A 22311-nucleotide genomic window follows, 5' to 3' on the forward strand; every position below is an offset into this window, starting at 1 on the left:
AAGCACCTTTATCATCTGAGTGTTTCATGCATTAGCCTATGTGTCGTAATTATCTATTTTGCCTGAAATATTTCTTTTAAGAATCCATTAACCTGTTTGCTTTTTTTAGTGGCTATTTGCTTATGTATGTAACTAGTTCACTTGTCCGTTTAAAAAAAATAGTTCACTTGGCTGCCGTGCTTTGAATCTACTTCCTCCCAACATATTCCCCTTCTCAGGTGGACCCAGTAGGTCTCGTACACAGACATATGGGAACAACCACCTATCCATTAGTATTTCTTTATTTTGTTCAATCTTTCGTCCTCTTCCTATACAGCGGCTGGCCATCATAGCCTATGGCGTTGGCCAGGCCATCCCTCTACTCCCACACATTATCCGCCGGCGGCAGCTCCACCAGCCCACCCTGCACCCGAAGAAGTCAACCCTCGTACTCCCCTCCACCGGCGTCTTCCCCCGCTCTGGTTCGTTCGGTCCGAGGTCTCGACGTTGTCCTCTGCCTTGGTGCTCTCGCCGTGGCGCCGCCGTCTGTCGTTCCCAACATGATCAGCAAAACAAGAGGAATTGGGAGACAACTGTTCGTCGAGAGGCTGACAGTCCCGGGCCAACCAGGTCCATGGCCTAGGTTTTGTTGTTTAACATGGGCAACCCACGACATGTTTCAACATTTTTTGGATCCAGCAGGTATCAGGCGGCCTCTGGGCCTCCCAACCTAGCTTGTCTATAACATCAGCAACCCAAGTTATGTTTGTTTTTTCAAGACGACGCACAACTCAGTTCTATTTTTCTATAAGAATGCAAAACTGAACCTATATTTATATCTTATTTTATTACATATATATATATAATAGAAACAACATAAGGTTCCGTTAAACCTGTCGTTCGTCCAACCATTTTATAGACCTTCCCACTTTCTTTATTTTTTTTCATTAATCCGATATCTGAATTTTCTCCCACTTTCTTTTTCAATGTAAACTGAGTTTTCTCCCAGTACTTTTCCCTAGAACCAACTCAACTGTCCCACGTCTAGCCTAAAAATTAATAATACCCCACGTCCTATTAACTCATCAAATTAAAATGATATTTTATTTTGTAAGTTGAAAGTTCTTACAAAATAATAATAATAATTGTTTATATATAACTTGGCAAGTTAACTCCTAGTGATTGCGTACATAAGCTTGCAAAGATTTTACTGACCAATGCAGTAATAGACGTGCAATCATGTGTTTATATTTTTATAACATTTGTCCACACAGCCCAACATGATATTTTCACCCAGCCCAGCAAATCCGTGGATTTAGAGAAAAATGCAAATAGGCTTTAAATTCTACCATATATATAAACGGGCTGCATAGATGCTACATCATTGTTTTACCCAGCCCACCAAATGGACTAAAAAAACAAATGGACTGGCTGACATGTGGGCCAGTAGGTCGAAGACTAAGAAGGCGTTGGATTTACATCCAACGGCCGACATTCTTCTTCAATCTCTCGTCTTCTTCCCCCAGCGCTGCTGGGACCGCCTGCTCTAGCCTCCGGCGTCCAGCGGTGTTGTTTTGCGCGCCTCAGCGAAACGCTACCCCGCCGATGGCTAGGCCATCCCTCCACTCCGCACCTCCTATTATTCTCTACCGAGTGTAGGCCCACCCCGCACCCGAACCAGTCAAGTTTCGCACTCCTCTCCGTCTGCGACTCCACTTCCACTTCTTCCCCATCTGTGAGTCGTTCCAGTCTAGGGCCTCGCTGTCGTCCACCGCCTCGTTGCGCTCGGTGCGGCATGATCAACAAACGAGAGTCATCGGAAGAGGACTATACGTGGAGAGCCTGACGGCTGGGACCCGTGAGGTCCATGGTCGCACGCAAGGAAAGTTCCTCCTTATTAAGTTGTTTCCTCCCCCTGACAGCTGGGACCCACCGGCTGTATCTTCGCACGGAAGGAAGTGCCTCCTTGTTATGCGAAAAAACCATTCCTCCCGATGACAGCTGGGACCCGGCAGATTTGGTGGCTGACTTGTGGGCCTACTAAGCAGACGTGTACGCGGGGCTTTGTCAACTTAATCAACAAATGATTCTAGCAGCTGGACTGTTGGATGTTAATCCAACAGCCATGCTCCTTCTTCAACCTCTGTTCTTGCTCCTGTCTCCCATGGGCGGTAGTGCTGCCTCACACCCGAACCAGTCAATTTTCCCACTCCTCTCCATCTGCGACTCCACTGCCGCGTCTTCCCCATCTCCGGGTCGTTCCAGTCCGAGGCCTCGCCGTCGTCCACCGGCCTTGGTGCGCTCGGCAAGGTGTGGTCAACGTGGTCAACAACCGAGAGTCATCGGAAGATGATTGTACGTGAGAGGCTGATAGTGGGGACGCACCACGCCCATGGACACATGCATGCAACTGCATCCTTTTTACCCTAAAAATAATGTTTTCTCCCCCTGACTGCTGGGACCCACCAGCTACATCTTCGCACGCAAGGAACTGCGCCCATATTACGGGCAAGAAAAATGATTCGCCCCCTGACTGCTGGGACTCACCAGCTACATCTTCGCACGCAAGGAAGTGCCTAACAGTCGGGACCCACCTAGTCGAAGCGTACGTAGTGTTGTCATTCTGGTCACGAACGTGTACGTACATACGATCGGTTTGTCTGCAGGCTGCAGCGATGAACCGTGGCCATGTAAGGAAGGGCACATGTCGTAGTAGAGGCGCGCACGTGTGTCGTAGTAGAGGCGCACACGTAGTATGTACACGTACGTACATCGGACAGGGTGCAAGAAAGAAAATACGACCACGTACGTACATACGGGCGGGGTCTCGAACGCCTACTCGCGCATACGTACGGCCAGGGCTCATGTATATGGCTGGGTGGGAACGGAGAAACTGCGTCGTCGTCATGTTCATGGGGAGGCAACGGAATGCATCGAGTTCATCGGGAGGCAACAGAACGCGTGCTGTTCATCGGGAGCCAACCGGCTTGGACAGAACAGCCGATGGAAACGAGGCCTGGCATACCGCAGAACGGAGGAAACGGCCTTGTGTTCGACCCGCCACGGTCGAAACGGGATCCTGTTCATCGGGAGGGGTCTGGCGTACTGCAAAACGGTCGAAATGGGGTCCTGTTGATCGGGACGGGTGTGGCGTACCACAAAACAGAGGAAACGGACTTGTGTTGGAGCGCTACGGTCGAAACGGGGGTCCTGTTCATCGGGAGGAGTGTGGCGTACCGCAAAACGGGACTCCACGGGATACTATTCATCTCCACCGTCGACTGCCTCCACGGGCTACTGTTCAACCAGCGTCGATATATCTGGCCATGGGCCGGGCCGGGCTGGGCTTGGGCCGGGCCTAAAAAAGCCCATGACAAAAAACTGAGGCCCATGCCCTCCCAAACCCTACCATCGGGCCTACTTTTCAAGCCCAAGCCCGGCCCATCTAGTAAAAAGCCCTGAAAAGCCCTTAGGGCTTAGGCCATGGGTCGGGCCTCTTCCTTAAAATGCCAATATGCCAAGCCCAAGCCCGTCCAGGCCCTGCTGGTGGGCTCAAAACTCAGGCCCAAGCCCGGCCCACGGGCAAGCCCATCGGGCCCAGGCCCTGGATTTTAGGGCCGGGCCTCGGTGGGCCGACAGGGCCGGGCTTGAGATGGCCAGGACTAACCGTCGACCTCCTTCAGCCTCCACCTGCGACTGTTCATCCACGGGCTCCTGTTCATCAAGCCTCCACCGCGCGCTCCTCCACCAGCTACTGTTCAACTAGCCCTCTCCACGGGGTCCTGTTCAACCACCCCTCCACGGGCTACTGTTCATCCAGCCCTCCACCGGGTCCTGTTCATCCAGCCCTTCATGGGGTCCTGTTCATCCACCGGCTCGATCGATCGGGGTACTGTTCATCCAGCGGCAATGGCCTCTACTACCACGGGGTCCTGTTCATCCAACCCCCCACCGGGAACTGTTCATCAACACACCCCCCCCCAACAACACTCACTATTCATCCAGAGGCAGCATCGATCGGCTTCAGTTAGTAGCAGTAGTGAAGGAATCACTCGGGTCCAGTTAACAGCAAGGGATCGATCGATCGCTCGGGTTCAGTAATGCGTAGCCTGCAGTGCAATCGCTCGGGTAGAGCCCAACGCCTCGCTCGGGTTCAGTTAGAGCCCAATGCCTCGCACACACGCACGTACGTACGAGAGAAACGTGCATCGCTCGGCCCCCGACCACCCACCGTAACCGGGAACTCCCCGATATTTACCTCGCCCTCGCTTCTACCACGGTTTTTTTCATCATGGACAGCCCAAAGAATGTCATGCAGCTGCGTCTCTAGCCCGCCCAGGACGAAAATCCCATTTTCTGTCATGATTTTTTGTCATAGAAGTAGGAGCGCACCACATCTATAATGATACCGGGTTTTGTCACAATTATCGTCATAGAAGTGTCATAAGTATGACAGAAAAAATTTCGTTTGGCCCAAAATGTCACGGATGTGTCTTTTTTTGTAGTGCCTCCACCCCCTTCTTCTCATTGAGGAGAGCCATCAGAACGTGCCTACACTTCTACCATTCATTTTCTAAGAGAGAACCACCTACTCATGTGTTGAGACCAAGAGATTCCAATCCTACCATTTGAACCTTGATTTCTAGCCTTCCCCAAGTTGCTTTCCACTCAAATCCTTCTTCCACCATAGCCAAATCTGTGTGAGAGAGTTGAGTGTTGGGGAGACTATCATTTGAAGCACAAGAGCAAGGAGTTCATCATTAACACATTGTCTATTACCTTTTGGAGAGTGGTATCTCCTAGATTGGTTAGGTGTCGCTTGGGAGCCTCTGTCGTGATGTGGAGTTGAACCAAGAAGTTTGTAAGGGCAAGGAGATCACCTACTTTGTGAAGATCTACCCGAATGAGGCAAGTCCTTCATTGACGATGGCCATGGTGGGATAGACAAGGTCGCTTCTTTGTGGACCCTTCATGGGTGGAGCCCTCCATGGACTCGCGCAACCGTTACCCTTCGTGGGTTGAAGTCACCATCAATGTGAACGTACGATAGCACCACATATCGGAACCACGCCAAAAATCTTCGTGTCTCCATTGTGTTTTCCTTCTCCAAATCCCTCCATTTACCTTCATGTGCAATGTTTTATATTCCGCTACTATACTCTTAGAATTGCATGTGTAGGTTGATTGCTTGCTTGACTTGTCATAATTGCTAAAATCTGCCCACAACTAAAATTGGGGAAATGATAGATTTTTATTTGGTCAAGTAGTCTAATCACCCCCCTATAGACATACTTTTGATCCTACAAGTGGTATCAGAGCTTTGGTCTCCATTATCCTTGATTTCCATAGCTTTGGTGATCATAGCATTGGTTTCACAACCTAGGAGAGTATGACGTGAAGAGACCACGGAAGAATTAAAGATGTTGCAATACAATCCTCAAGCTTGTGATATTCTCTTCAATGGATTGTGCCTCGAAGAATTCAACAAAATTGGCCGCCTTGAGAATGCAAAGGAAATTTGGGATACTTTGGTTGATATGCGTGAAGGTACTGAGTCCGTCAAGGAATCCAAGTTGGATGTGCTTCAAAGTCAACTTGACAAATGCAAGATGAAATATGGTGAAGGAGTCACCGAGATGTACTCTAGGCTTGCTCTCATCACAAATGAGATTGCTGACTTAGGAAGTGAAGAGATGACCAAACAATTCAAGAACATCCTTAGAGCCTTGGATGGAAAATATGATACCGTGTGCATGTTGATCCAAATGATGCCCAATTACAAAGATCTCAAGCCCACAGAAGTCATTGGTAGAATTTTTGCTCATGAGATGTCACTTAAAGATAAGGAAGAGTTCGACAACAAGTCAAGTGGTGCATACAAAGCTTCAAGTGATGCTCCTACAACATCAAGTGACAAGCTAGTCTCCAATGAATAATTGAGCTTAATGGTGAAGAACTTCAACAAATTCTACAAGAGTAGAAGCAAAGAGAGAAGCTCCTAGTCAAGGTCCTACAATGACAATAGATCTTCTAGTCATGATCATAATTGCTACAATTGCGGAAGACCCGGACAGTACTCAAATGAGTGTATGGCTCCCTACAAGAAAAGAGAAGACTCGCCAAAAATGAGAAGTATAAGAGATGAATCACCTCCAAGAGAGAGGAGTAGAGATGATCGTTTTGAATGAAGACCCTCTCGAAGAAACAAAGATTCGGAAAGAAAGGACAAGTCATCAAAGAGCTATACAAGACGAAGTCATCAAGCTCATGTTGGTGAATGGGTCTCCGGTTCCGACTCCAACAACTATTCCGAGAGAAGCTATCAGTCCGACCCCGAATATACTCAAGATGAAGGTGTTGCCAGTCTTGCACTAGTGTCATCCAACTGCCATGACATATTTGACTCACAAAATGAAGGAATTGGAAGATGCTTCATGGCTAAAGGCCCCAAGGTATCACACCCCGAGTATCTTGATTTCAATAGTGATGAAGATGATTTGCTAGGTGATGATGATTTACTTGTTGACAAAACTAGTGATGAAAACTATGATGAATTTGCTAGTAATCATGCTAATCAAGATGAAACGAATGACAATGATAGGAAGGAGATTGAGCGTCTTACTAAAGAACTAAACACTCTTAAGTTAGCTCATTAAACAACTCAAGAGGATCATAGAGAGCTCCTAAGAACTCATGAGAAGCTACGCTTCGAGAAGCTAAATTTAGAGCAAGAGCATGAGTTCCTAAAAGCTATGAATGATGATCTTCGAAAGAAGAGTTCTTCTTACATTGCCAAACGTCTCCTCTTGTCCACTTATATGCCACAAGTAAAATCTAGCAACAAGAGCAAGAAAGATTCTTCTTCTAGTAGTAACAATAACCATGCTAAATCCAATATTGTGGCTTCTAGTAATTCTCTTGATTCCACTAATGATTTTCTTAGCCAAGTTACACTTGAGCAAGAAAATAGCTTATTGAAGGAAATTATAGTGAAATGTGTTTACAAGAGTCTTGCCGGGAGTAAGCCATTTGAGGAAATTGTACGCAAGCAAGGAAAACACCGGAAGAATCAAGGTGTTGGTTTTGAACGAAAGTTTAATGCCAATGGAGTCGAATGGGAAGAAGATTAATACCCCAAGACGAAGTTTGTTCCTCAACAAGAGAAGTATGACCCCACTTCTTTTGAGGGACCACAAGCTCAAGATGGTTTTCCACCACAAGACCACAAGCTAAAAGGCAAGGACAAGCTTCAAGAAGAGATCGACTCATTTGAAAAGCTCCTAAGGCCATGGTCAAGTGGGTTCCCAACACTACATCAAGCTCTACTTGATCAAGTTAAACTACAATTCCAAGGATTCCCATCAAGTTGATGTGGGTCCCAAAGAAGAAGAACTAAAGTGTTCTTGAGGGTGACTCCGCCAACATACTTCACTCATATTCATTTTGGCAAGGACTTGTGCAATCAACTTTCATATCTTGCACTAGTTCATGGAGTCACAAACCCTCTTGTTGGTAAGACAAGGGACAAGGTAACCTAATGCTTTCATGGACATCATCATATGTGCAATTCACTCAATGTCTATTGATGTCCTTGTATGTTCCTTGTTGGACTAACCCATGTAGGTATTAAAAGTGCAACTATAACACCCCGTTACGCCTGGCGGGATCAAGACTGGCTCCATAGACCAACACTAGTCTTTTCTGCGCACTCTGTCCTCACTCGTGCGCACCCGGGACCAATTTCTCGGTCAGTCACCCATCTTAGAATTACCCCAAGCCAAGCATGCTTAACTTTGGAGTTCTTTTCGAATGAGCTCCCGAAAAAGAAGGAATTCCTTGTTGATATGAGTAGTCTATCATTCCTATTAAGTCAGGCTCTCACAACAACACTCCAAAGGATTGCTCCAAATGATCTACATCAACATTGAGCATCCACATCTTCACTATCTACATGAAGTCATCATCGACAAACCCAAGGTTAGTCCATCCCTCTTTGGGGGGGATATCACATCTAGGGGGAGCTTTGCTCTAAAAATTGAGCTAAAGTAACTCTAATGGTGTGGACACATTAATGCTTTATGTAAGTGGTAACCCCACTTGTGCTTAAACAATGAGTATGACCTATGATCAAATGTATCATTTGACTCCTAAGTCAATATACTCATATACAGATGACCTAGTCATCGCCAATTGCTTGATAGATGCTAGAATTGGTTGTGCATGCTTTGCCACATATTTCATTCGCTATCTTATTGTGTGAGCATGTTGGTTACATATTTTCTCCATTCGAGGACATCCACTTGTTCTTTTGATTGTCTTGGTTTTTGTTGGCCACTTGCTGGGGCTTCAGGAGGTCAGCCCTATGAAGTGGAGCTCAGCTACTTCAGTTAACGATTGGTGGGTTCGGATCGCCCAATCGAGTGCCCCTTTAAGGTCTGCGATCACCTCCCTTTTGGTGTTCGTCTCTTGGGAACTTTGGAAGGAGCACAACGCGAGAGTCTTCCGCAACTCGGCGACCCCCACCACGATGCTAGTGCTCATCATTAAGGAGGAAGTTCGATTATTGGTGATGGCGGGAGCAAAAAACTTGGGTGCTATAATGCCCCGAGAGTGATGGACTTTTATTTGCCCTTTGTTGGGATCCTTGTCTTAAACCCTCTTCCTTATCAATGAAAATGGCAAGCCTTTTGCCTTGGTTAAAAAAACAATCTTTAGTGTAACAGTATCAAACGATTCACCCATGAATTTTTACAGAGGGAGTACTTCGGTCATTATAACTGACTGGTATGGTTGCACATGAAGCCCAGACTGAAGAATCCCCGCGAGTATAGCGTGGTGAGCCCAAGTTACGACAGCTCCGAATGAAAGGAGAATAGGGCTATTCTAAGCATCTACAACCAGGCACCCCAAACCTTCCTCAAACGCCCGAGCGGCCCCCCGGTCACTGACCGGTCATGAAAATTCGACCCAGATGGACGCCTTAATCGGGTCTCAAACGCCCGAGCTGACCGACACCCCGCATATCCAGCCCAAATATGGGGTGGATATGGGGGCGCACGGGCACGCCCCGGGCGCGTTCGCCACATCGGACCCGGCCCATGCTGGTCCACTCGACCCCACATATATATGTCCCCATCAGCTGGTCGGACCAAACCTTAGCCACTTCACACTCCTCTCCCCTCCACTCCCTCCGCCACCCTAACTCACGTCCGGCAATTTCCGGCCGTCTAAGGCATGTCGGGCAGCGGATCTGATTTCGACCAGTCCGGACCCGTCGACTTGGGTGTCATCCCATGCGGGTTGGAGGAGGCAATGGCGGTCTGCATTGCACTCCGTCGCTCCCGGGAGGACAGCGCCCGACCGACGGGCAGATCTGTCTGGCGCAACTCCATTGCGTCGGCTCAACGGGCGCTCGGGTCCTCTGGGGCTGGATCATCGCGGTCCCGGCAGCCGGAAAATCTCTCCTTCCCCATCACCGGTCGGGCAGACTATGAGTCACACTGGGAATGGGCAGCCCGCCGTGGGAAGGACAGGATAAGGGCCGCCGAGACCCGTATCGCGGCGGAAATGGCGGCGATGGAGGGTGCATTGGCGTGCGTTTGAGGGGCTGGGTTTGCAATGTCTAGGTGTAGATGCTCTAAGAGAAGGGATTTCCCCAGGATCTAAAAACCCAATCCGTTTTGCGGGCCAAATAGCTCCAATCTCTACCGTAGGTGCCAAATAAGACTTCAGCAGAGTGGAGATGAGCGCCATCGCCACCTCACACTCCATTGAGTTGCTTGTGCAACTAATCCAAGTGCCGAGTGAGTGGTTCACTTTTGGCCTCTGTCGCTGCTGTTACCGATGTACTAAACCAGCCAGGAAATGCTTGGACGAACCTGCAAGATCTAAGGCCATCTCCACCGCGCGACCCTGTCCTGTCCGGCCCCGTCCGTTTGGGGTAAAAGGGACAAAACCAACGACCCAACGCGGAACCCCATCTCATTTTTCTGTCTGTTTTCTATCCGTTTGACCCCATTCACGACCCAAACTTGAGCTGGCTTTGGGGTAAAGCGGACACGAAATGGACGTCTCTGTGGCGTCCTCGTCCGCTGCATGTCCCCCCGGCCCCATGTGTCATCCCCACCTCTCTCTCTCCTCCATTTCTCTCTCCGCCCGTGGACAAGCACCGACAGCTCCCGTTGTGGACGAGCGTGGCGAGGTGCGGCCGGCGACGAGGCGGGCGGCGGCGCGGCGGGCGCGTGCGGGGCGAGGCGGGCGGCGGCGCGGCGGGCGCGTGCGGGGCGAGGCGGGCGGCGGCGAGGCGAGCGCGAGCGGGGCGGGGCGAGCCGAGGCGCGAGCGGTCGGGTGCGGGGCGTCGCCGGCGCGGCGGCTGCAGGCGGGGCGCAACGCGAGCGCAGGCGCGAGCGCGAGCGCAAGGCAGGGCGGGGCGAGGAGGGCCGGAAACGCGGGCCGAGGCGGGCGCGGGCAAGGCGGGGCGAGGGGAGGCCGGTAGCGCGGCGGGCGCGAGTGCGGCGAGGCGGGGGCAGGCGGGGCGAGGCGGGCGCAGGCAGGGCGGGGCCAGGCGCGTGCGGTGGCGCGACATGCGCGCGCGCGGCGAGGCGGGCACGGGCGGGGTGGCACCGCGGGCGCAGGCGTGCAGGAGCGAGGCGAGGCGGCGGCGCGGGCGTGCAGGCGCGGGCGCGGCGTGCAGGGGCGGCGGGGCGAGGCGGGCACGGGCGGGGCGGAACCGCGGGCATGCAGGGGCGAGGCGAGGCGGCAGGCGCGGGCGCGGCGTGCAGGGGCGGCGGGACAGCGCGGGCGCGGGCATGCAGGCAGCGGCGGGGCAGCGGCGGGGCAGCGCGGGGGCAGGCGCGGGCGTGGCGTGCAGCGATGGCGGGGCAGCGGGGGCGCGGGCGCGGCGTGCAGCGGCGGCGGGGCAGCGCGGGTGTGCATGCGGCGACGGCGGGGCAGCACAGGTGCGGCAAGGCGCGGCGCCGGCTGCGGGCTGGACAGGAGCAAGGCGTGGGAGAGCGCCCGGGTCAGCGAGCGCGAGCGGCCACGGCGGACACGGACGGCAGCAGACGTTTTGGGATTAGTTGCTGCGGTGGGCGCCTCGAACCCAAACCGGACATGCATGTCCGTTTTCATCCCTATCACCACCCCAATGAATAAAATCCGGACAAAATGAATGTCCGTTTGGAGTCGTGCAGTGGAGTTGGCCTAAGCTTCAGAGGAGGCGTGTTAATACTATAATCAATCAGGCCTAGTGCCAACCTAACGTGTAAGGTTACGAAGAGAGATACTATAAACAAACGGGCTCTCTTATCCTTTACATGTGCCAGCCAAGCGACATGGCATCGCACATCAGCCTCACAATGTGAAACTTTACAATACAATAAAATTGGCCGTCCCGTTTTCCCACGCTAGTAGGCCCTCGCCCATTTTGTGCTTCTTGAGATGATCCGGTACTAAGAGCATCTCCCGCCGTTCAGCCTCAAGGGCATCGAAAAAGAGCTGTCTGAGGGCGAATCGGCGCTAGCTTGGCGCGTGGGGGTGACTCTGTTCCCAGTCGTTGCTCGCCAGGTCACCGCGAATATCGCGCGAGCTCGACAATATTTCGTACAAATCTGTGCAAACTCGGCGATCCGACACGAACTCGGCGAAATTTCATTAAAATTTATACAAAAAAAATAAAACATGCAAACTACGCCTACCGCTACGCCAAACTACGCTTAGCCACTGCACCGCGTGCACCGCCCGCCATCTACATGCCGAGAAGTCTGTACAAACGGGTATAGTCGCCGCCACCACCGTCGTTGTCGTCGTCGTAGTCGCGCGCCCCGCCGGAGCCGCCCTCGTCCCTGCTGCACCCCTGGCCAGGGTCGCCGGCGCGCGGTGGGGCGCTGGACGGCCCGGCCTCGTCCTTCTTGTCGCTGTCGAGGACGATGACGCCGCCCTCCTTGCGCCCGCGGCGCCGGGCCTGGAGCTCCGTGTACGCCCGGCGCTGGCAGCGCACCTGCTCGTGGACGTAGTCCTCCTTCGCCCATTTTAGGGCGGCCTCGTCGCCGGGGGCCACCAGGTCGACGTGCTCCAGCTTCACGGGGAGCAGGCCCGGCTCGGGCTTCGGCCGGACAGGCGGAGGGAGCGCGGGGAGGGGCGGGCAGCCTCGTTGATGACGAGGGCGCTGCTGCGGGTGCGTGTCTCCTCCGGCTCCGGCTTGACGGGGCGGAGCGTCGGCGAGCCAGAGCCCGACGACGAGGACGTCCCCGGCTCCATTTGCCGCGCCGTCCAGGAGCTGCCACGGTGGCGAGAGAAGGACGGCCGCGGCGGGTACTCGAGGCGCGGCACGTTGCCGATCTCGATGTGGTCGAGGACGGCCTTGAGGATGCGGCCTGGCACACCCCACCACTCGCGCCGCCTGTCGGTGTTGAGGCGGCCGCAGGGGATGACGCCATTGACAGAGGCGATCTGCTCTTGGCGGCGGTGCTCGAAGTACATCGTCCACAGCGTTTCGCTGTCGGCGGCGTACCTCGGCTCATTCCGCTGCTCTTCCGTCAGGGATGCGCGGATGCGGGCGATCTCGGCCCGCTGTACCGCCCTTTCGGGCACCGGGACGCCGCCGGCGCTCAGCCTCCACGCCCACGACACACGCATGTCCGGGGGCGCTGGATACTCGGCCTCGTAGAAGAGACGTGCCTCCGGCTCTTGGAGATGGCGGCGGCCGAAGCCGTTCGCCGCCGCGCCGTCACCTGGAAACCTCTCGGCCATTTGCTCGTCGGTGGGAAGGGGGGAGAGTATTGCTTTGTGCGGCGGATGCGAGGGGGGCGGATGTGAGCTGTGGTGTTCACCGGCGGGGGAGGTCGCCTTTTATAGCTGCAGCGGGCACGGCAAGAGGCTGCATGCCGGGCGACGCATGGGTGGAGCGGGCGGGACACGCGTCGCCGCGCCTTCACTTCGCCGCCCGTGAGGCATCAATGGAGGCTGACCGGCGCGGCAGCGCGGTGGCCTTGGCATTGATTCCCGCGGGAACCGAGTCGATGAGGACGACAAAGCGGCGTCTCGCTGACTCGACGGGCCCAGCCTCGTTCGCGCCAAAATCGCGTTCTCCGGCGCCCCCAAGCGCCCCAGCGCGCCCGGTTCGACCTGGGTCCGCCGGCGCCAATTTCGGCCCAAACCAGCGAAAAACGAGCTCCTGTGACGCGACTAGACCGATTTTAGAGCACCGGCACGGAAAAATCATCTAGGAGAGGCCTGTTGGGGGCACGGCTGGAGATGCTCTAAGAGCAACTCTAGCAGACCCCGCATCCTCCCTGCCCGCAAAACGTGCTTGCAGGTCGCGCAAAAATGCCTTTGCGGGCCGGCGCGGACGGCCACAGTTGCAGACCCCGCATAATGGAATATCCTTTTTTACGGGTTCATTATGCGGCTCCTCCCGGCCCGCAAAACTTAGATTTGCAATTCAAATTGATCTAGCATAATGCATTTCTTTACTTTTGCAACAACATTAGATACAAAAGTCATCACCAAATCTTTGCTAGAATAGCAAAACCAAAGAAAACAAGAACCATAAGTATGCATTTCAGAAGATTTCCAACTTCCATAACTTCTCCCACAAGTTGGACTAATATCTTCTCCATGCATTCATTGTTGATCTGCGGATTCTTAATTTTGTATTCTTCTTTCTTCATCTTTGGTTCGAAAGAAGTAGATGTTGCTTCCCCTCTAGTTGCACATACAGTCGCATCATTGCCTTCGATTGTACTAAGGAGTGCACTAACATCTATTAAGTTTCTTTCTATCAACAAATCAATGTATTGGCCTTCCCAAAACCAAAATGAGCATCCATTGTCCTACACAAAAGAATGAGCAAGCTCGAAGTGAGCTACCGCAATTGAACTAAAGAATGAGCTATGAAATGAGCTACCGCAAGTGCACGTAGCCCGTCGTTTTCGCATTTGAAGAACACCCATCCGGGGTGCTTCGGCGTACCCGAAGTGAGCCGCAGCACTTTCCGCGTGCAGTCGTCGCACTCTATGAGCGGCATCGGCAAGCCACAAAGACGCTGCACGAGCGCCGAGCCCGGTGGACGGCCGGACGAATCCATGCCCGCAAACATTCGGCGGCGGTGGGCGGACGAACCCGTACATGCATGCGGCGATGCGCCCTTGCCTGGGCTATGGGAGAGGCTCCCGACCACTCCATCGCCTGGGGCAGCAACCGGCGGCCGGAAAAAGCCAAATCCGGCGGCCCGCGATGAAGTGCCGCAGATCTGCAAAATCCGGCGGCCCGCCGACGCAGGGGGAAGGGAGGGGAGGCCTCGTGCGCGTGGCGGCCTTCCGGCGTGCTCCTTTTGGCTGCTTTCACAGGAATCTTGGGCGGCGGCCGGCGGCGGCACGAGTGGGGAGAGGAGAGGTGGTTGGTGGGCGAAAGCGCGGGATGAAATGTCCCCCGCCAACCGCTACCGCTTATATGCAGGACACCACAGCCGTGAGGGGGAAGCCCGCGTTTTCCCGGATTGGGGTCAGGATTTTGCCGCGCCCTCTAAATATTTTTGCGGGCCGGGGCGGGATGCGTGATCTAATTGAGCTAGTTTTTTCGCCCCGACCTGCATTTTGACGGTTATTTTACGGGTCGGGACGGGATAGAGGGCCTGCTAGTGGGTAGGCTAATTAGAAGCTGTTAGAAGAACTCCAGCAAAGCCGTCCAGGAAAGGTAATGCCAGGATTCATTCGCTCATCGATGATTGGTGGCCAACGTGCAGTAAATCCAGTACGTAGGACTTCTTCTAAACTAGGAGAAATAGGGAGAAAAGTGAGCTCCAAGGGAATCAATTCCAAGTCGCCTCGGCAGTGCAAGGTGCTCTAGTGGTGATATAGTAGGCGCAGCCTAATTGAGGGAAAAGACCAATTTTTTTATCTTTCTCTGTTTTTTATTTGGTTTTCTTATTTCTTCTCTGGTTTTCTTTCGTTTTCTTTTATTTCGTCATTATACCTCTTTTTTGCTTTTCCTTTTGTTTCTATTTTGGGTTCTCTTTGTCTCTTTAATGGTCTTTATCCATTTTTCTTTTCTTTTTCAATTTCCTTATTTTTTTCTCCAGTTTTTTTGTTTATTTCTTAGTTTTCACCTTTTTGTTTTTTCTTTGTTTATTTATCAGTCTTAGCTGATTTTTCATTCTTTTTGCATATACTTTTCTACATAAATTTTGAAAAAAAAATCAAATGTTTGATTAACATTTTTTATATACATGTTTAACATTTTCAAATAGATGGTAAATATTTTTTACACACATTTTCATCATTTTTCAAATGCTTAATTAACATTCTTTAAATACAAGATTATTTTTAATACATGGTCAACTTTTTTATACACACAGTTTTTTTTTTCTAAAAAATTCTTGATTAACATGTTTCAAATACAAGAATAACATTTTTTCTATACACATTTAACATTTTCAAAATGCTTGATTAACATTTTTTTCAAATGCAATAATAAATTTTTTTCAATACGTGGTCAATATTTTTTCTATACACATTTAACATTATCAAATGCTTGATTAACATTTCACAAACACATTTTTAAATTTTTTATACAATACAAGATTAAAACTTTGGAATACCTTGTCAATATTTGTTTATACAAATTTAACATTTTTCAAATGCTTGATTAAACATTTTAAAATATTTTTAATTTTTTTCAAATGCTTGACTAACAATTTTTAAATACATGATCAACTTTTTTCCACACATTGTAATTTTTTGAATATATTTTTCATACACACATGAAACATTTTTTCTATACACATTTAACATTTTTAAATACTTGGTTAACATTTTTTTTTCACTACAGACTTTTAACATTTACAACAAACACTTTGCACAACTTTTTTGATAAAATGTTAATCAAGCATTTGAAAAGTGTTCAATGTGTATAGAGAATATATTTCTCATGTATACAAAAAATATACAATATGTATGAAAACGTTGATCATGTACTTAATAAATCTTAATTAAGCATTTGAAAAAAATGTTAGAACATGATTTAAAAAATGTTAATCAAGCAGTTGAAAATTATTAAATGTGTATATAATAGTGTAGATCATGTATTTAAAAAATTTAATCTCGTATTTGAAAAATCTTAATATGCATTTAATTTTTTTAATGTGTATTAGAAATGTAGATTATTTATTAATAATGTTAATCTTGAATTTGAAAGATGGTAAATGTGTATTAAAAGTGTATTAGTTATATACCAAAAATATACGATGGGTATGGAAAAAATGTAAACATAGAAAAATATAGTTTTAATATAATACTAATCATTTGTTTCAAAATGTTAAACGTGTATATAACAATGTTTCTGATGTATACAAAAAATGTTGAATGTGTACTGAATAATTTAACATGTGTTGGACCAAAAAGAACCTGATAAAATCAACAAACAACAGAGAAAACGAAGAAACCCAATAAAAACCAAAAACACAAAGAAAACAAAACAAAGAAAATTAATTACCGAAGAAACCAATGCAAAAGAATGAAAACGGAGAAAACCGAAAGAAATAAAGAAGTTTCCAAGAATGCTTGAGTCTCCAAGATCAAGATTTCCGCCAGTTTCACTTTTGAGCACATCTATCAATTTATGACCTTGTGGACAACCATTCACGACTTTCACATTGAGGAGCTTGCCGAGGACGAGATATTCTGGAAGCACACGAGTGATGGGCAATACTCCAGGGCCTCCGCCTACACGACACAATTCCTAGTATCCTTCTAAACAGAGGAGATAGAATAGAAAAAAGTGTAGGAACAGGGTGGAGGACAAAGTCAAAACCTACAGGCTTGAAATTGGAGGAATTTTTTTAACTAGTGGTGCTCGGAACGCAGGAAGCCAGTGTAGCTGTACTCGAGATAGAATGCGCTAATGGCTGGACTAAAAAAAATCAAGGGCAACCTGCTGTGCATGCGACTGGGCGAATCGTTGTTACATGTGAACATAGACCACATGCACCACCACCGTTTTAGCAACACAGGTCCATGCATGGTCCATGTAAACCAGGTCTACCCCACTTCTGGAGCCAGACATGTCAAATCCAGTACTCCTGCACTGCGCCAGTTTGCCTCGGGTCTACGCGAAAAATGAGCTTCCGACGGATGTTTCAGTTCCCGTGAAAAGCGCAGGCTAAGAAGCCTTTCCTTTGGAATCGGTTAGGCTGTTTCCTTTGTACCGAACGCTCCTAAAGAAAAAAATACCGAAGGAAAGGAAACCACCACAATTCCCGTAAAATAACATGCCCCCTCCCCCGAGTTAAGTTCTTCGCATAGTTGGCCATCCAAGATAGGCTCTGGTCTCTGGACGGCGATAGATTGGCCTAGCGCGGCTGGCCAAATTGTGATTCTTTCCAGCCTTGCAAGCGGATACGGATGTGTGGAGAGCACTTCTTCTTCAAATATCGCTACACATTACGTCTTTGGAGCCTGGCGAACGAATGGCTTCACCTTGAGAGCATCGACACCTCCTCTGGGCACCTTGAGAGATCATCAAAGATTGGTGGATCAAGCGGTCCGACTCCTCATCACCAATAGAAAGGCCATGGCATTACTGATCATGCTCATGTGTTGGTCTATTTGGAATGAACGAAAGGCCTGCTTATTCCACCATAAGTGCACCCCGCTACCGATCCTGCTCAACTCCAATCATTTCGGGAGAGTAATCCTTTTGTATCTAGGCCTCTAGGGGCTTGTATTTCACACTCTATTCTCCTCTTAATTAATAATGTATGAGGCAAATATTTTGCTTACATTCAAAAAAATAATCCAGAGTAGGCTATTCCTCCAACACCTTGCAAATACACAAGTTTTTTTCCACATGAATCTTGACACTAATTGGACCGTGATCAGGTAAACAAATAAGATTTAAGAAATTCTCAGTCGCCTCCGTACATAGAAAACCTCGTGAAGAATTGGCAAGCCATGAAAACAACATAAAATCCATTCTTGACGCGTGTGTATCGGTGATTAATAAAAGTTGTAAAATATACAAATCCGCGTATCCAGTTACTACCAGGGTTTGCAACTGTTTATGCTGTTTAGCCAGCCTTTGGCAATATAGCGGTGAGCTGCCTCAGTGAAATGGCCGTCCCAGTACAGATATTCAGAGGGGTCGTCGCACACCGTGGCGCCTGGCATGCCACAGCCAGCGCTGATGTTGAAGTTGTACTTGCCACCTCCACCGCAGCAGCAGCTCAGAACGTCCGTGGTAAGCCCTACAGATTGTAAATAAATCAGAATAAACTTCTGTCAGAACAAGCGATGCCATCTTGATCAGCTTGGATGAACAAAATGGCAAGAGATTGGCCAAATTTGTCAGAATGTCAGTAGATTTATGACCGGTTACTGACCGAATTTGTGAGGAGACTCCACCATCTCGATGACCGGGGTGAAGAAATCGGCGTAGATGACCAGGGCATTTGGGTGGTTTGCCCGGACCTTGTCGAGGGCCTTCTGCAGCTCCGAGTTGTGGTGCCTGGCGATGTCGTTGAGGCCCTTCAGGCATCCGGTGCTAGGCTCGTAGCCCGCCGACTCGTTGCTGGGGAAGAAGACCAGATTCGGCGGCATGCATCCCAGCGGCGGGATCCCGGGCACCACCACGGTCTTCGCGCCCTGCCTGAGCAGCACCTGCTCGGCATTTACAGAGTCGCGTACCATGATCAGCACCGGGCAAGTTCAGACAGAGTTGTTCAGACTGATAGATTCGGCATGGTTGCTGCAACGGTTACCTCAGTGGCCGCGGCGATGGTTTTGACGACGTCTGGGACCATGGATCGGAGCTGTGGCAGGGTCATTCCGAAGATCGCGAAGCTGTAGTCGTTGAGGCCAATTTCGCCCATGAAGAAGAGCGTCTTGTGGAAGAAGCCCGGGCACTCTGCAACACTCACACAGCGTACGTAAGTTCACTGTCCCAAGGATGTCATATCAAATCAGTCAATACATATGATTTAGCTTGGAATTGGATGTGCTAACTGATCACCTTGGGCAGGGCTGCACAGCGACGGCTTGAGCGACTCGAACCACCCCAGCTGCACGCTGGAGCTGGTGTTGAGAACAAACGAGCCTACGAGCGGGATGTCTCTGAAGAAACTGGCGTTGAGAGCGGTGGCGCCGGCCACGGCGAAGTTGACGCCCTCGCGGAAGCTGCCGTTGTGCGAGAGGAACGGCGGGACGAACGGCAGATCGAGCTTCTCCGCTGCACGTACGCCGGCCAAGCAAGCACAGATGCATCACCACGGGAACAAGGAAGTAAAAGTGTAAGTAAGAGCGGCCGAAGGGCGTGCGTACCGATGAAGTCGATGATGAGGCGGCCGTTGGAGTAGCGGCCCGTGGGGCAGCCGAAGAACGTCATGCCGTAGGGAGGCTGCACCGTAGGGTCGAAGCGCGATTTCTCCGCCAGGACGACGATGGCGTTTCCGGTGTCGGTGAAGGAGTCGCCGAAGGTGATGATGGATTCGTAGCGCCGGGGGGATGACGAGACGGCGGGCTCCACGGACGCGAGGGCGAGGACCACCGTGAGGATGCAGAGCAGCTTCATCGTCGTTCCTCGCCCTGGGAAGCTCGGGCCAGCGGACGGGGGAGGAGATGGAATTAATGGAGTACGACTACGAGCGTAGACTCTGCGTGATTTATACTTCTACATGTAGGACATGGTCGCCGGCAGCTAATGGCAAGTTGGCCACGCCAAAATTAGCGCGTCAACGGGGTTTTAGATATAAGTAGTAGGGAAAAATGACTCTTCGTGGCCGAGAGAGAAACTTGTCATAAATACAAGTAGAGAACACATGGTTGCAGGACGCAATGTTGCAGAAACAGCCACTTGACTGGACCACAAGAGAGTCGTATCGATTCTACACGAACGAGTGAAGTGAGATACGTACTGGAGTAGATATTGACATTTTTATGAAACTCAGGGTATGAACATGCAATAGATAGGGATTTGTGCTTTTTGATTGAAAGTTTTTTTTTCTCGAATGTGGCGATTGAAAAGTTTTGTGGGTATGTTTCAGAATTATGATCCTATATGCTTGACGTCAGTTTTCTTTCAAGAAAACGAGTAGGAAATATTAATACCATAGGTTCGTACTCCCTCCGTCACATAATATAAGAATATTATGGGACGGAGGGAGTAGTTGTCAACATGTTGGCACGTCCGTGATATAGTTGAAATAACTAGTTGAATGGTCTTCAATATGACAAATAGGCTAAGAAAACGGAACACCTTATCTTTTTCGCGAATACGCAAAGCTTGCGTATTTTTTATAGAAGAAGAGAAAATGAATACAATAATGGATACAACATATGACATGAACACACATGAGCATGGAACCCAAAGCAGGGAGAGGGATGCTCAGCCCGAAAAGGGAAAAGACACAACAAAACTCACCAAACCTAAAACTCGAGAGGCAGACCGAATGAGCACAACATCAAACATCTTCAGAGCCAACACCGGGGACACCGCGAGCAAGCAAGATGGCGCCTTCAAGAAGGGAAACGACATTGTGACGCCGTCGCCATCCGATTTGATGAATCGGACCTAGAGTTTCCCCCAAGCTCAAAGAGGGGCACGATGAGAGGCCATGGTAGCGCCTCCAACAAGGAAAACGACACCCACGAGTGTCGCCGCTGCCAGCATTGGCAAGCCGAGCATGGATTTCGCCAAGCCTGTGTCCGTGCAATCCCATAGCCACCAGGTGAGGAACTAAAGATGAGGAAGCCCGCCCGCCGATCGATCGCCACCTCATTGGGGGAGGGGGGAAGGGGTGGGGCTGCATCTGCCGCCAAAAAACACAAGCTTTGGAGCCGACATGGCGTGTAGGAGGATGGTGTCGGGGAGGCAGCAAGGTAGAGAGCCGACGCGGATGGGTAGGGGTGACGATCGGCGCCGTCGGCAAGCCATGAACCGAAAGGGGTCGCAGTTCCGAGCTGCCGAGGCCGGAGAAACCAGAACACCGGCGAGCCAGAGAACCTAGAAAGGACGCAACAACCCAAGCGCCGGGGCCGAAACCACGCCGGTAGGACGCCTACATGCCATGGACGCCGTAGAACGCAGGTCCATGACCGCCGGGACCGGAGCGAGCTGGCAAGGATCCACCGCGAAGCTTCAACTGCTGCCAATAAAGACACCCGTGACCTCACACCTGCAGATGTCGGTGCCGCAGCTCGAAGGAGACGCCGTCAGTGACGGAGAGTGGCCTGCACGGGGCAGGGCCAAGCCTCGGACAGCCCGGCCACCTCCACCCAAGGGCCTTGCGCATGCCCCCACAAACAGCAGCTTGAAGAAGAAGGGCTGCGACGACGGAGGAGGCAAGGGTGGCCGGGAAGGAGCACCAAGGGCGTGACCGCACTGCCGCGCCGGACAGGCAGGGGAGAGGGCAGCTGTTAGAGGAGGGAAAGGCCGCGGTGCGCCAGATCGGATCTGGGGCGGCGGGGAAGGGCCCTCCGGCACCAGGAGACCAAAAACCCGCCCTTCCGCCACCATCCCCAGGCGCGGCGCGGGTTCCCCGGCCGGCCCTCCGGCAGCGGCTAAGTAGCGGAGGTGGTGGAGGGCGGGGCTTCTGCCAGCGGTCGAGGTTTCCCCGTGTCGCCAGGTGCGGGCGACGCGGGGGTGAGGCTGTTTCACTTCTACCTGTCAATGCACGGAACACCTTACCTCTAGATGTGATGCTACAAATCAACGATCATTCTTCTATTACCTAATCAGTTCTTCATGTGTGCCAACTTGCTACAAATTGGACGACAACGTTTCGGCAACCGTGCTCAAATAGCAATTAATTCAAAATAAATAGCAAAAGAATCTGATTTTAAACTAAATTTTCACAAAAATTCCCTGAGAGCTTTATTTTCTACCCGAGCTCCCCCCCAATGTCATATTGTCATAAAAGTTTGCACGCACATAGATATTTGTTTTCATCTTTGATGTGCACAAATTCCACTTTTCTTAAAAGATGGTACTGTTTTGTCCAATTACTTGAAATGGGCACAAGTGGCTGTCCTCCCGATCCCCGCCCTAGCGTCGTCTCCTCGGGAGGCCGCGGTGCATGCTCCCTCCCACTATTTTCTGCCCCAACCCCCCATGTCATATTTTCATAAAAGTTTGCACGCACATAGATATTTGTTTTCATCTTTGATGTGCACAAATTTCAGTTTTTTAAAAAGGTGGTACTGTTTTCCAATTACTTGAAAAGGGCACAAGTGTCTGTCCTCCTGACCCCCCGCCCTAGCGTCGTCTCCCGGGAGGCGGCCGGGGCGGCACATGCCCCTTCCCACTATTTTCTGCCCCAGACCCTCCCCACAATGTCATATT

At 50.6% G+C, this 22311-nt stretch overlaps 1 protein-coding gene across 1 annotated transcript; it reads right to left on the reverse strand.

The window, feature by feature from the left end:
- Positions 1-17850: 17850 nt before the first annotated feature.
- Positions 17851-19650, reverse strand: LOC109772848 (GDSL esterase/lipase At1g28590). The gene is made up of 5 exons (XM_020331552.4): positions 19293-19650; positions 18985-19200; positions 18734-18879; positions 18356-18632; positions 17851-18220 (listed from the first exon to the last, which is right to left on the reverse strand). The coding sequence occupies exons 1-5, from the start codon at positions 19540-19542 to the stop codon at positions 18015-18017; spliced, it is 1095 nt and encodes a 364-aa protein (XP_020187141.1). The 5' UTR covers positions 19543-19650; the 3' UTR covers positions 17851-18014.
- Between the last annotated feature and the right edge of the window lie 2661 nt (positions 19651-22311).

The sequence above is a fragment of the Aegilops tauschii genome, chromosome 3, assembly GCF_002575655.3.
Source record: "Aegilops tauschii subsp. strangulata cultivar AL8/78 chromosome 3, Aet v6.0, whole genome shotgun sequence".
NCBI lineage: Eukaryota > Viridiplantae > Streptophyta > Magnoliopsida > Poales > Poaceae > Aegilops > Aegilops tauschii.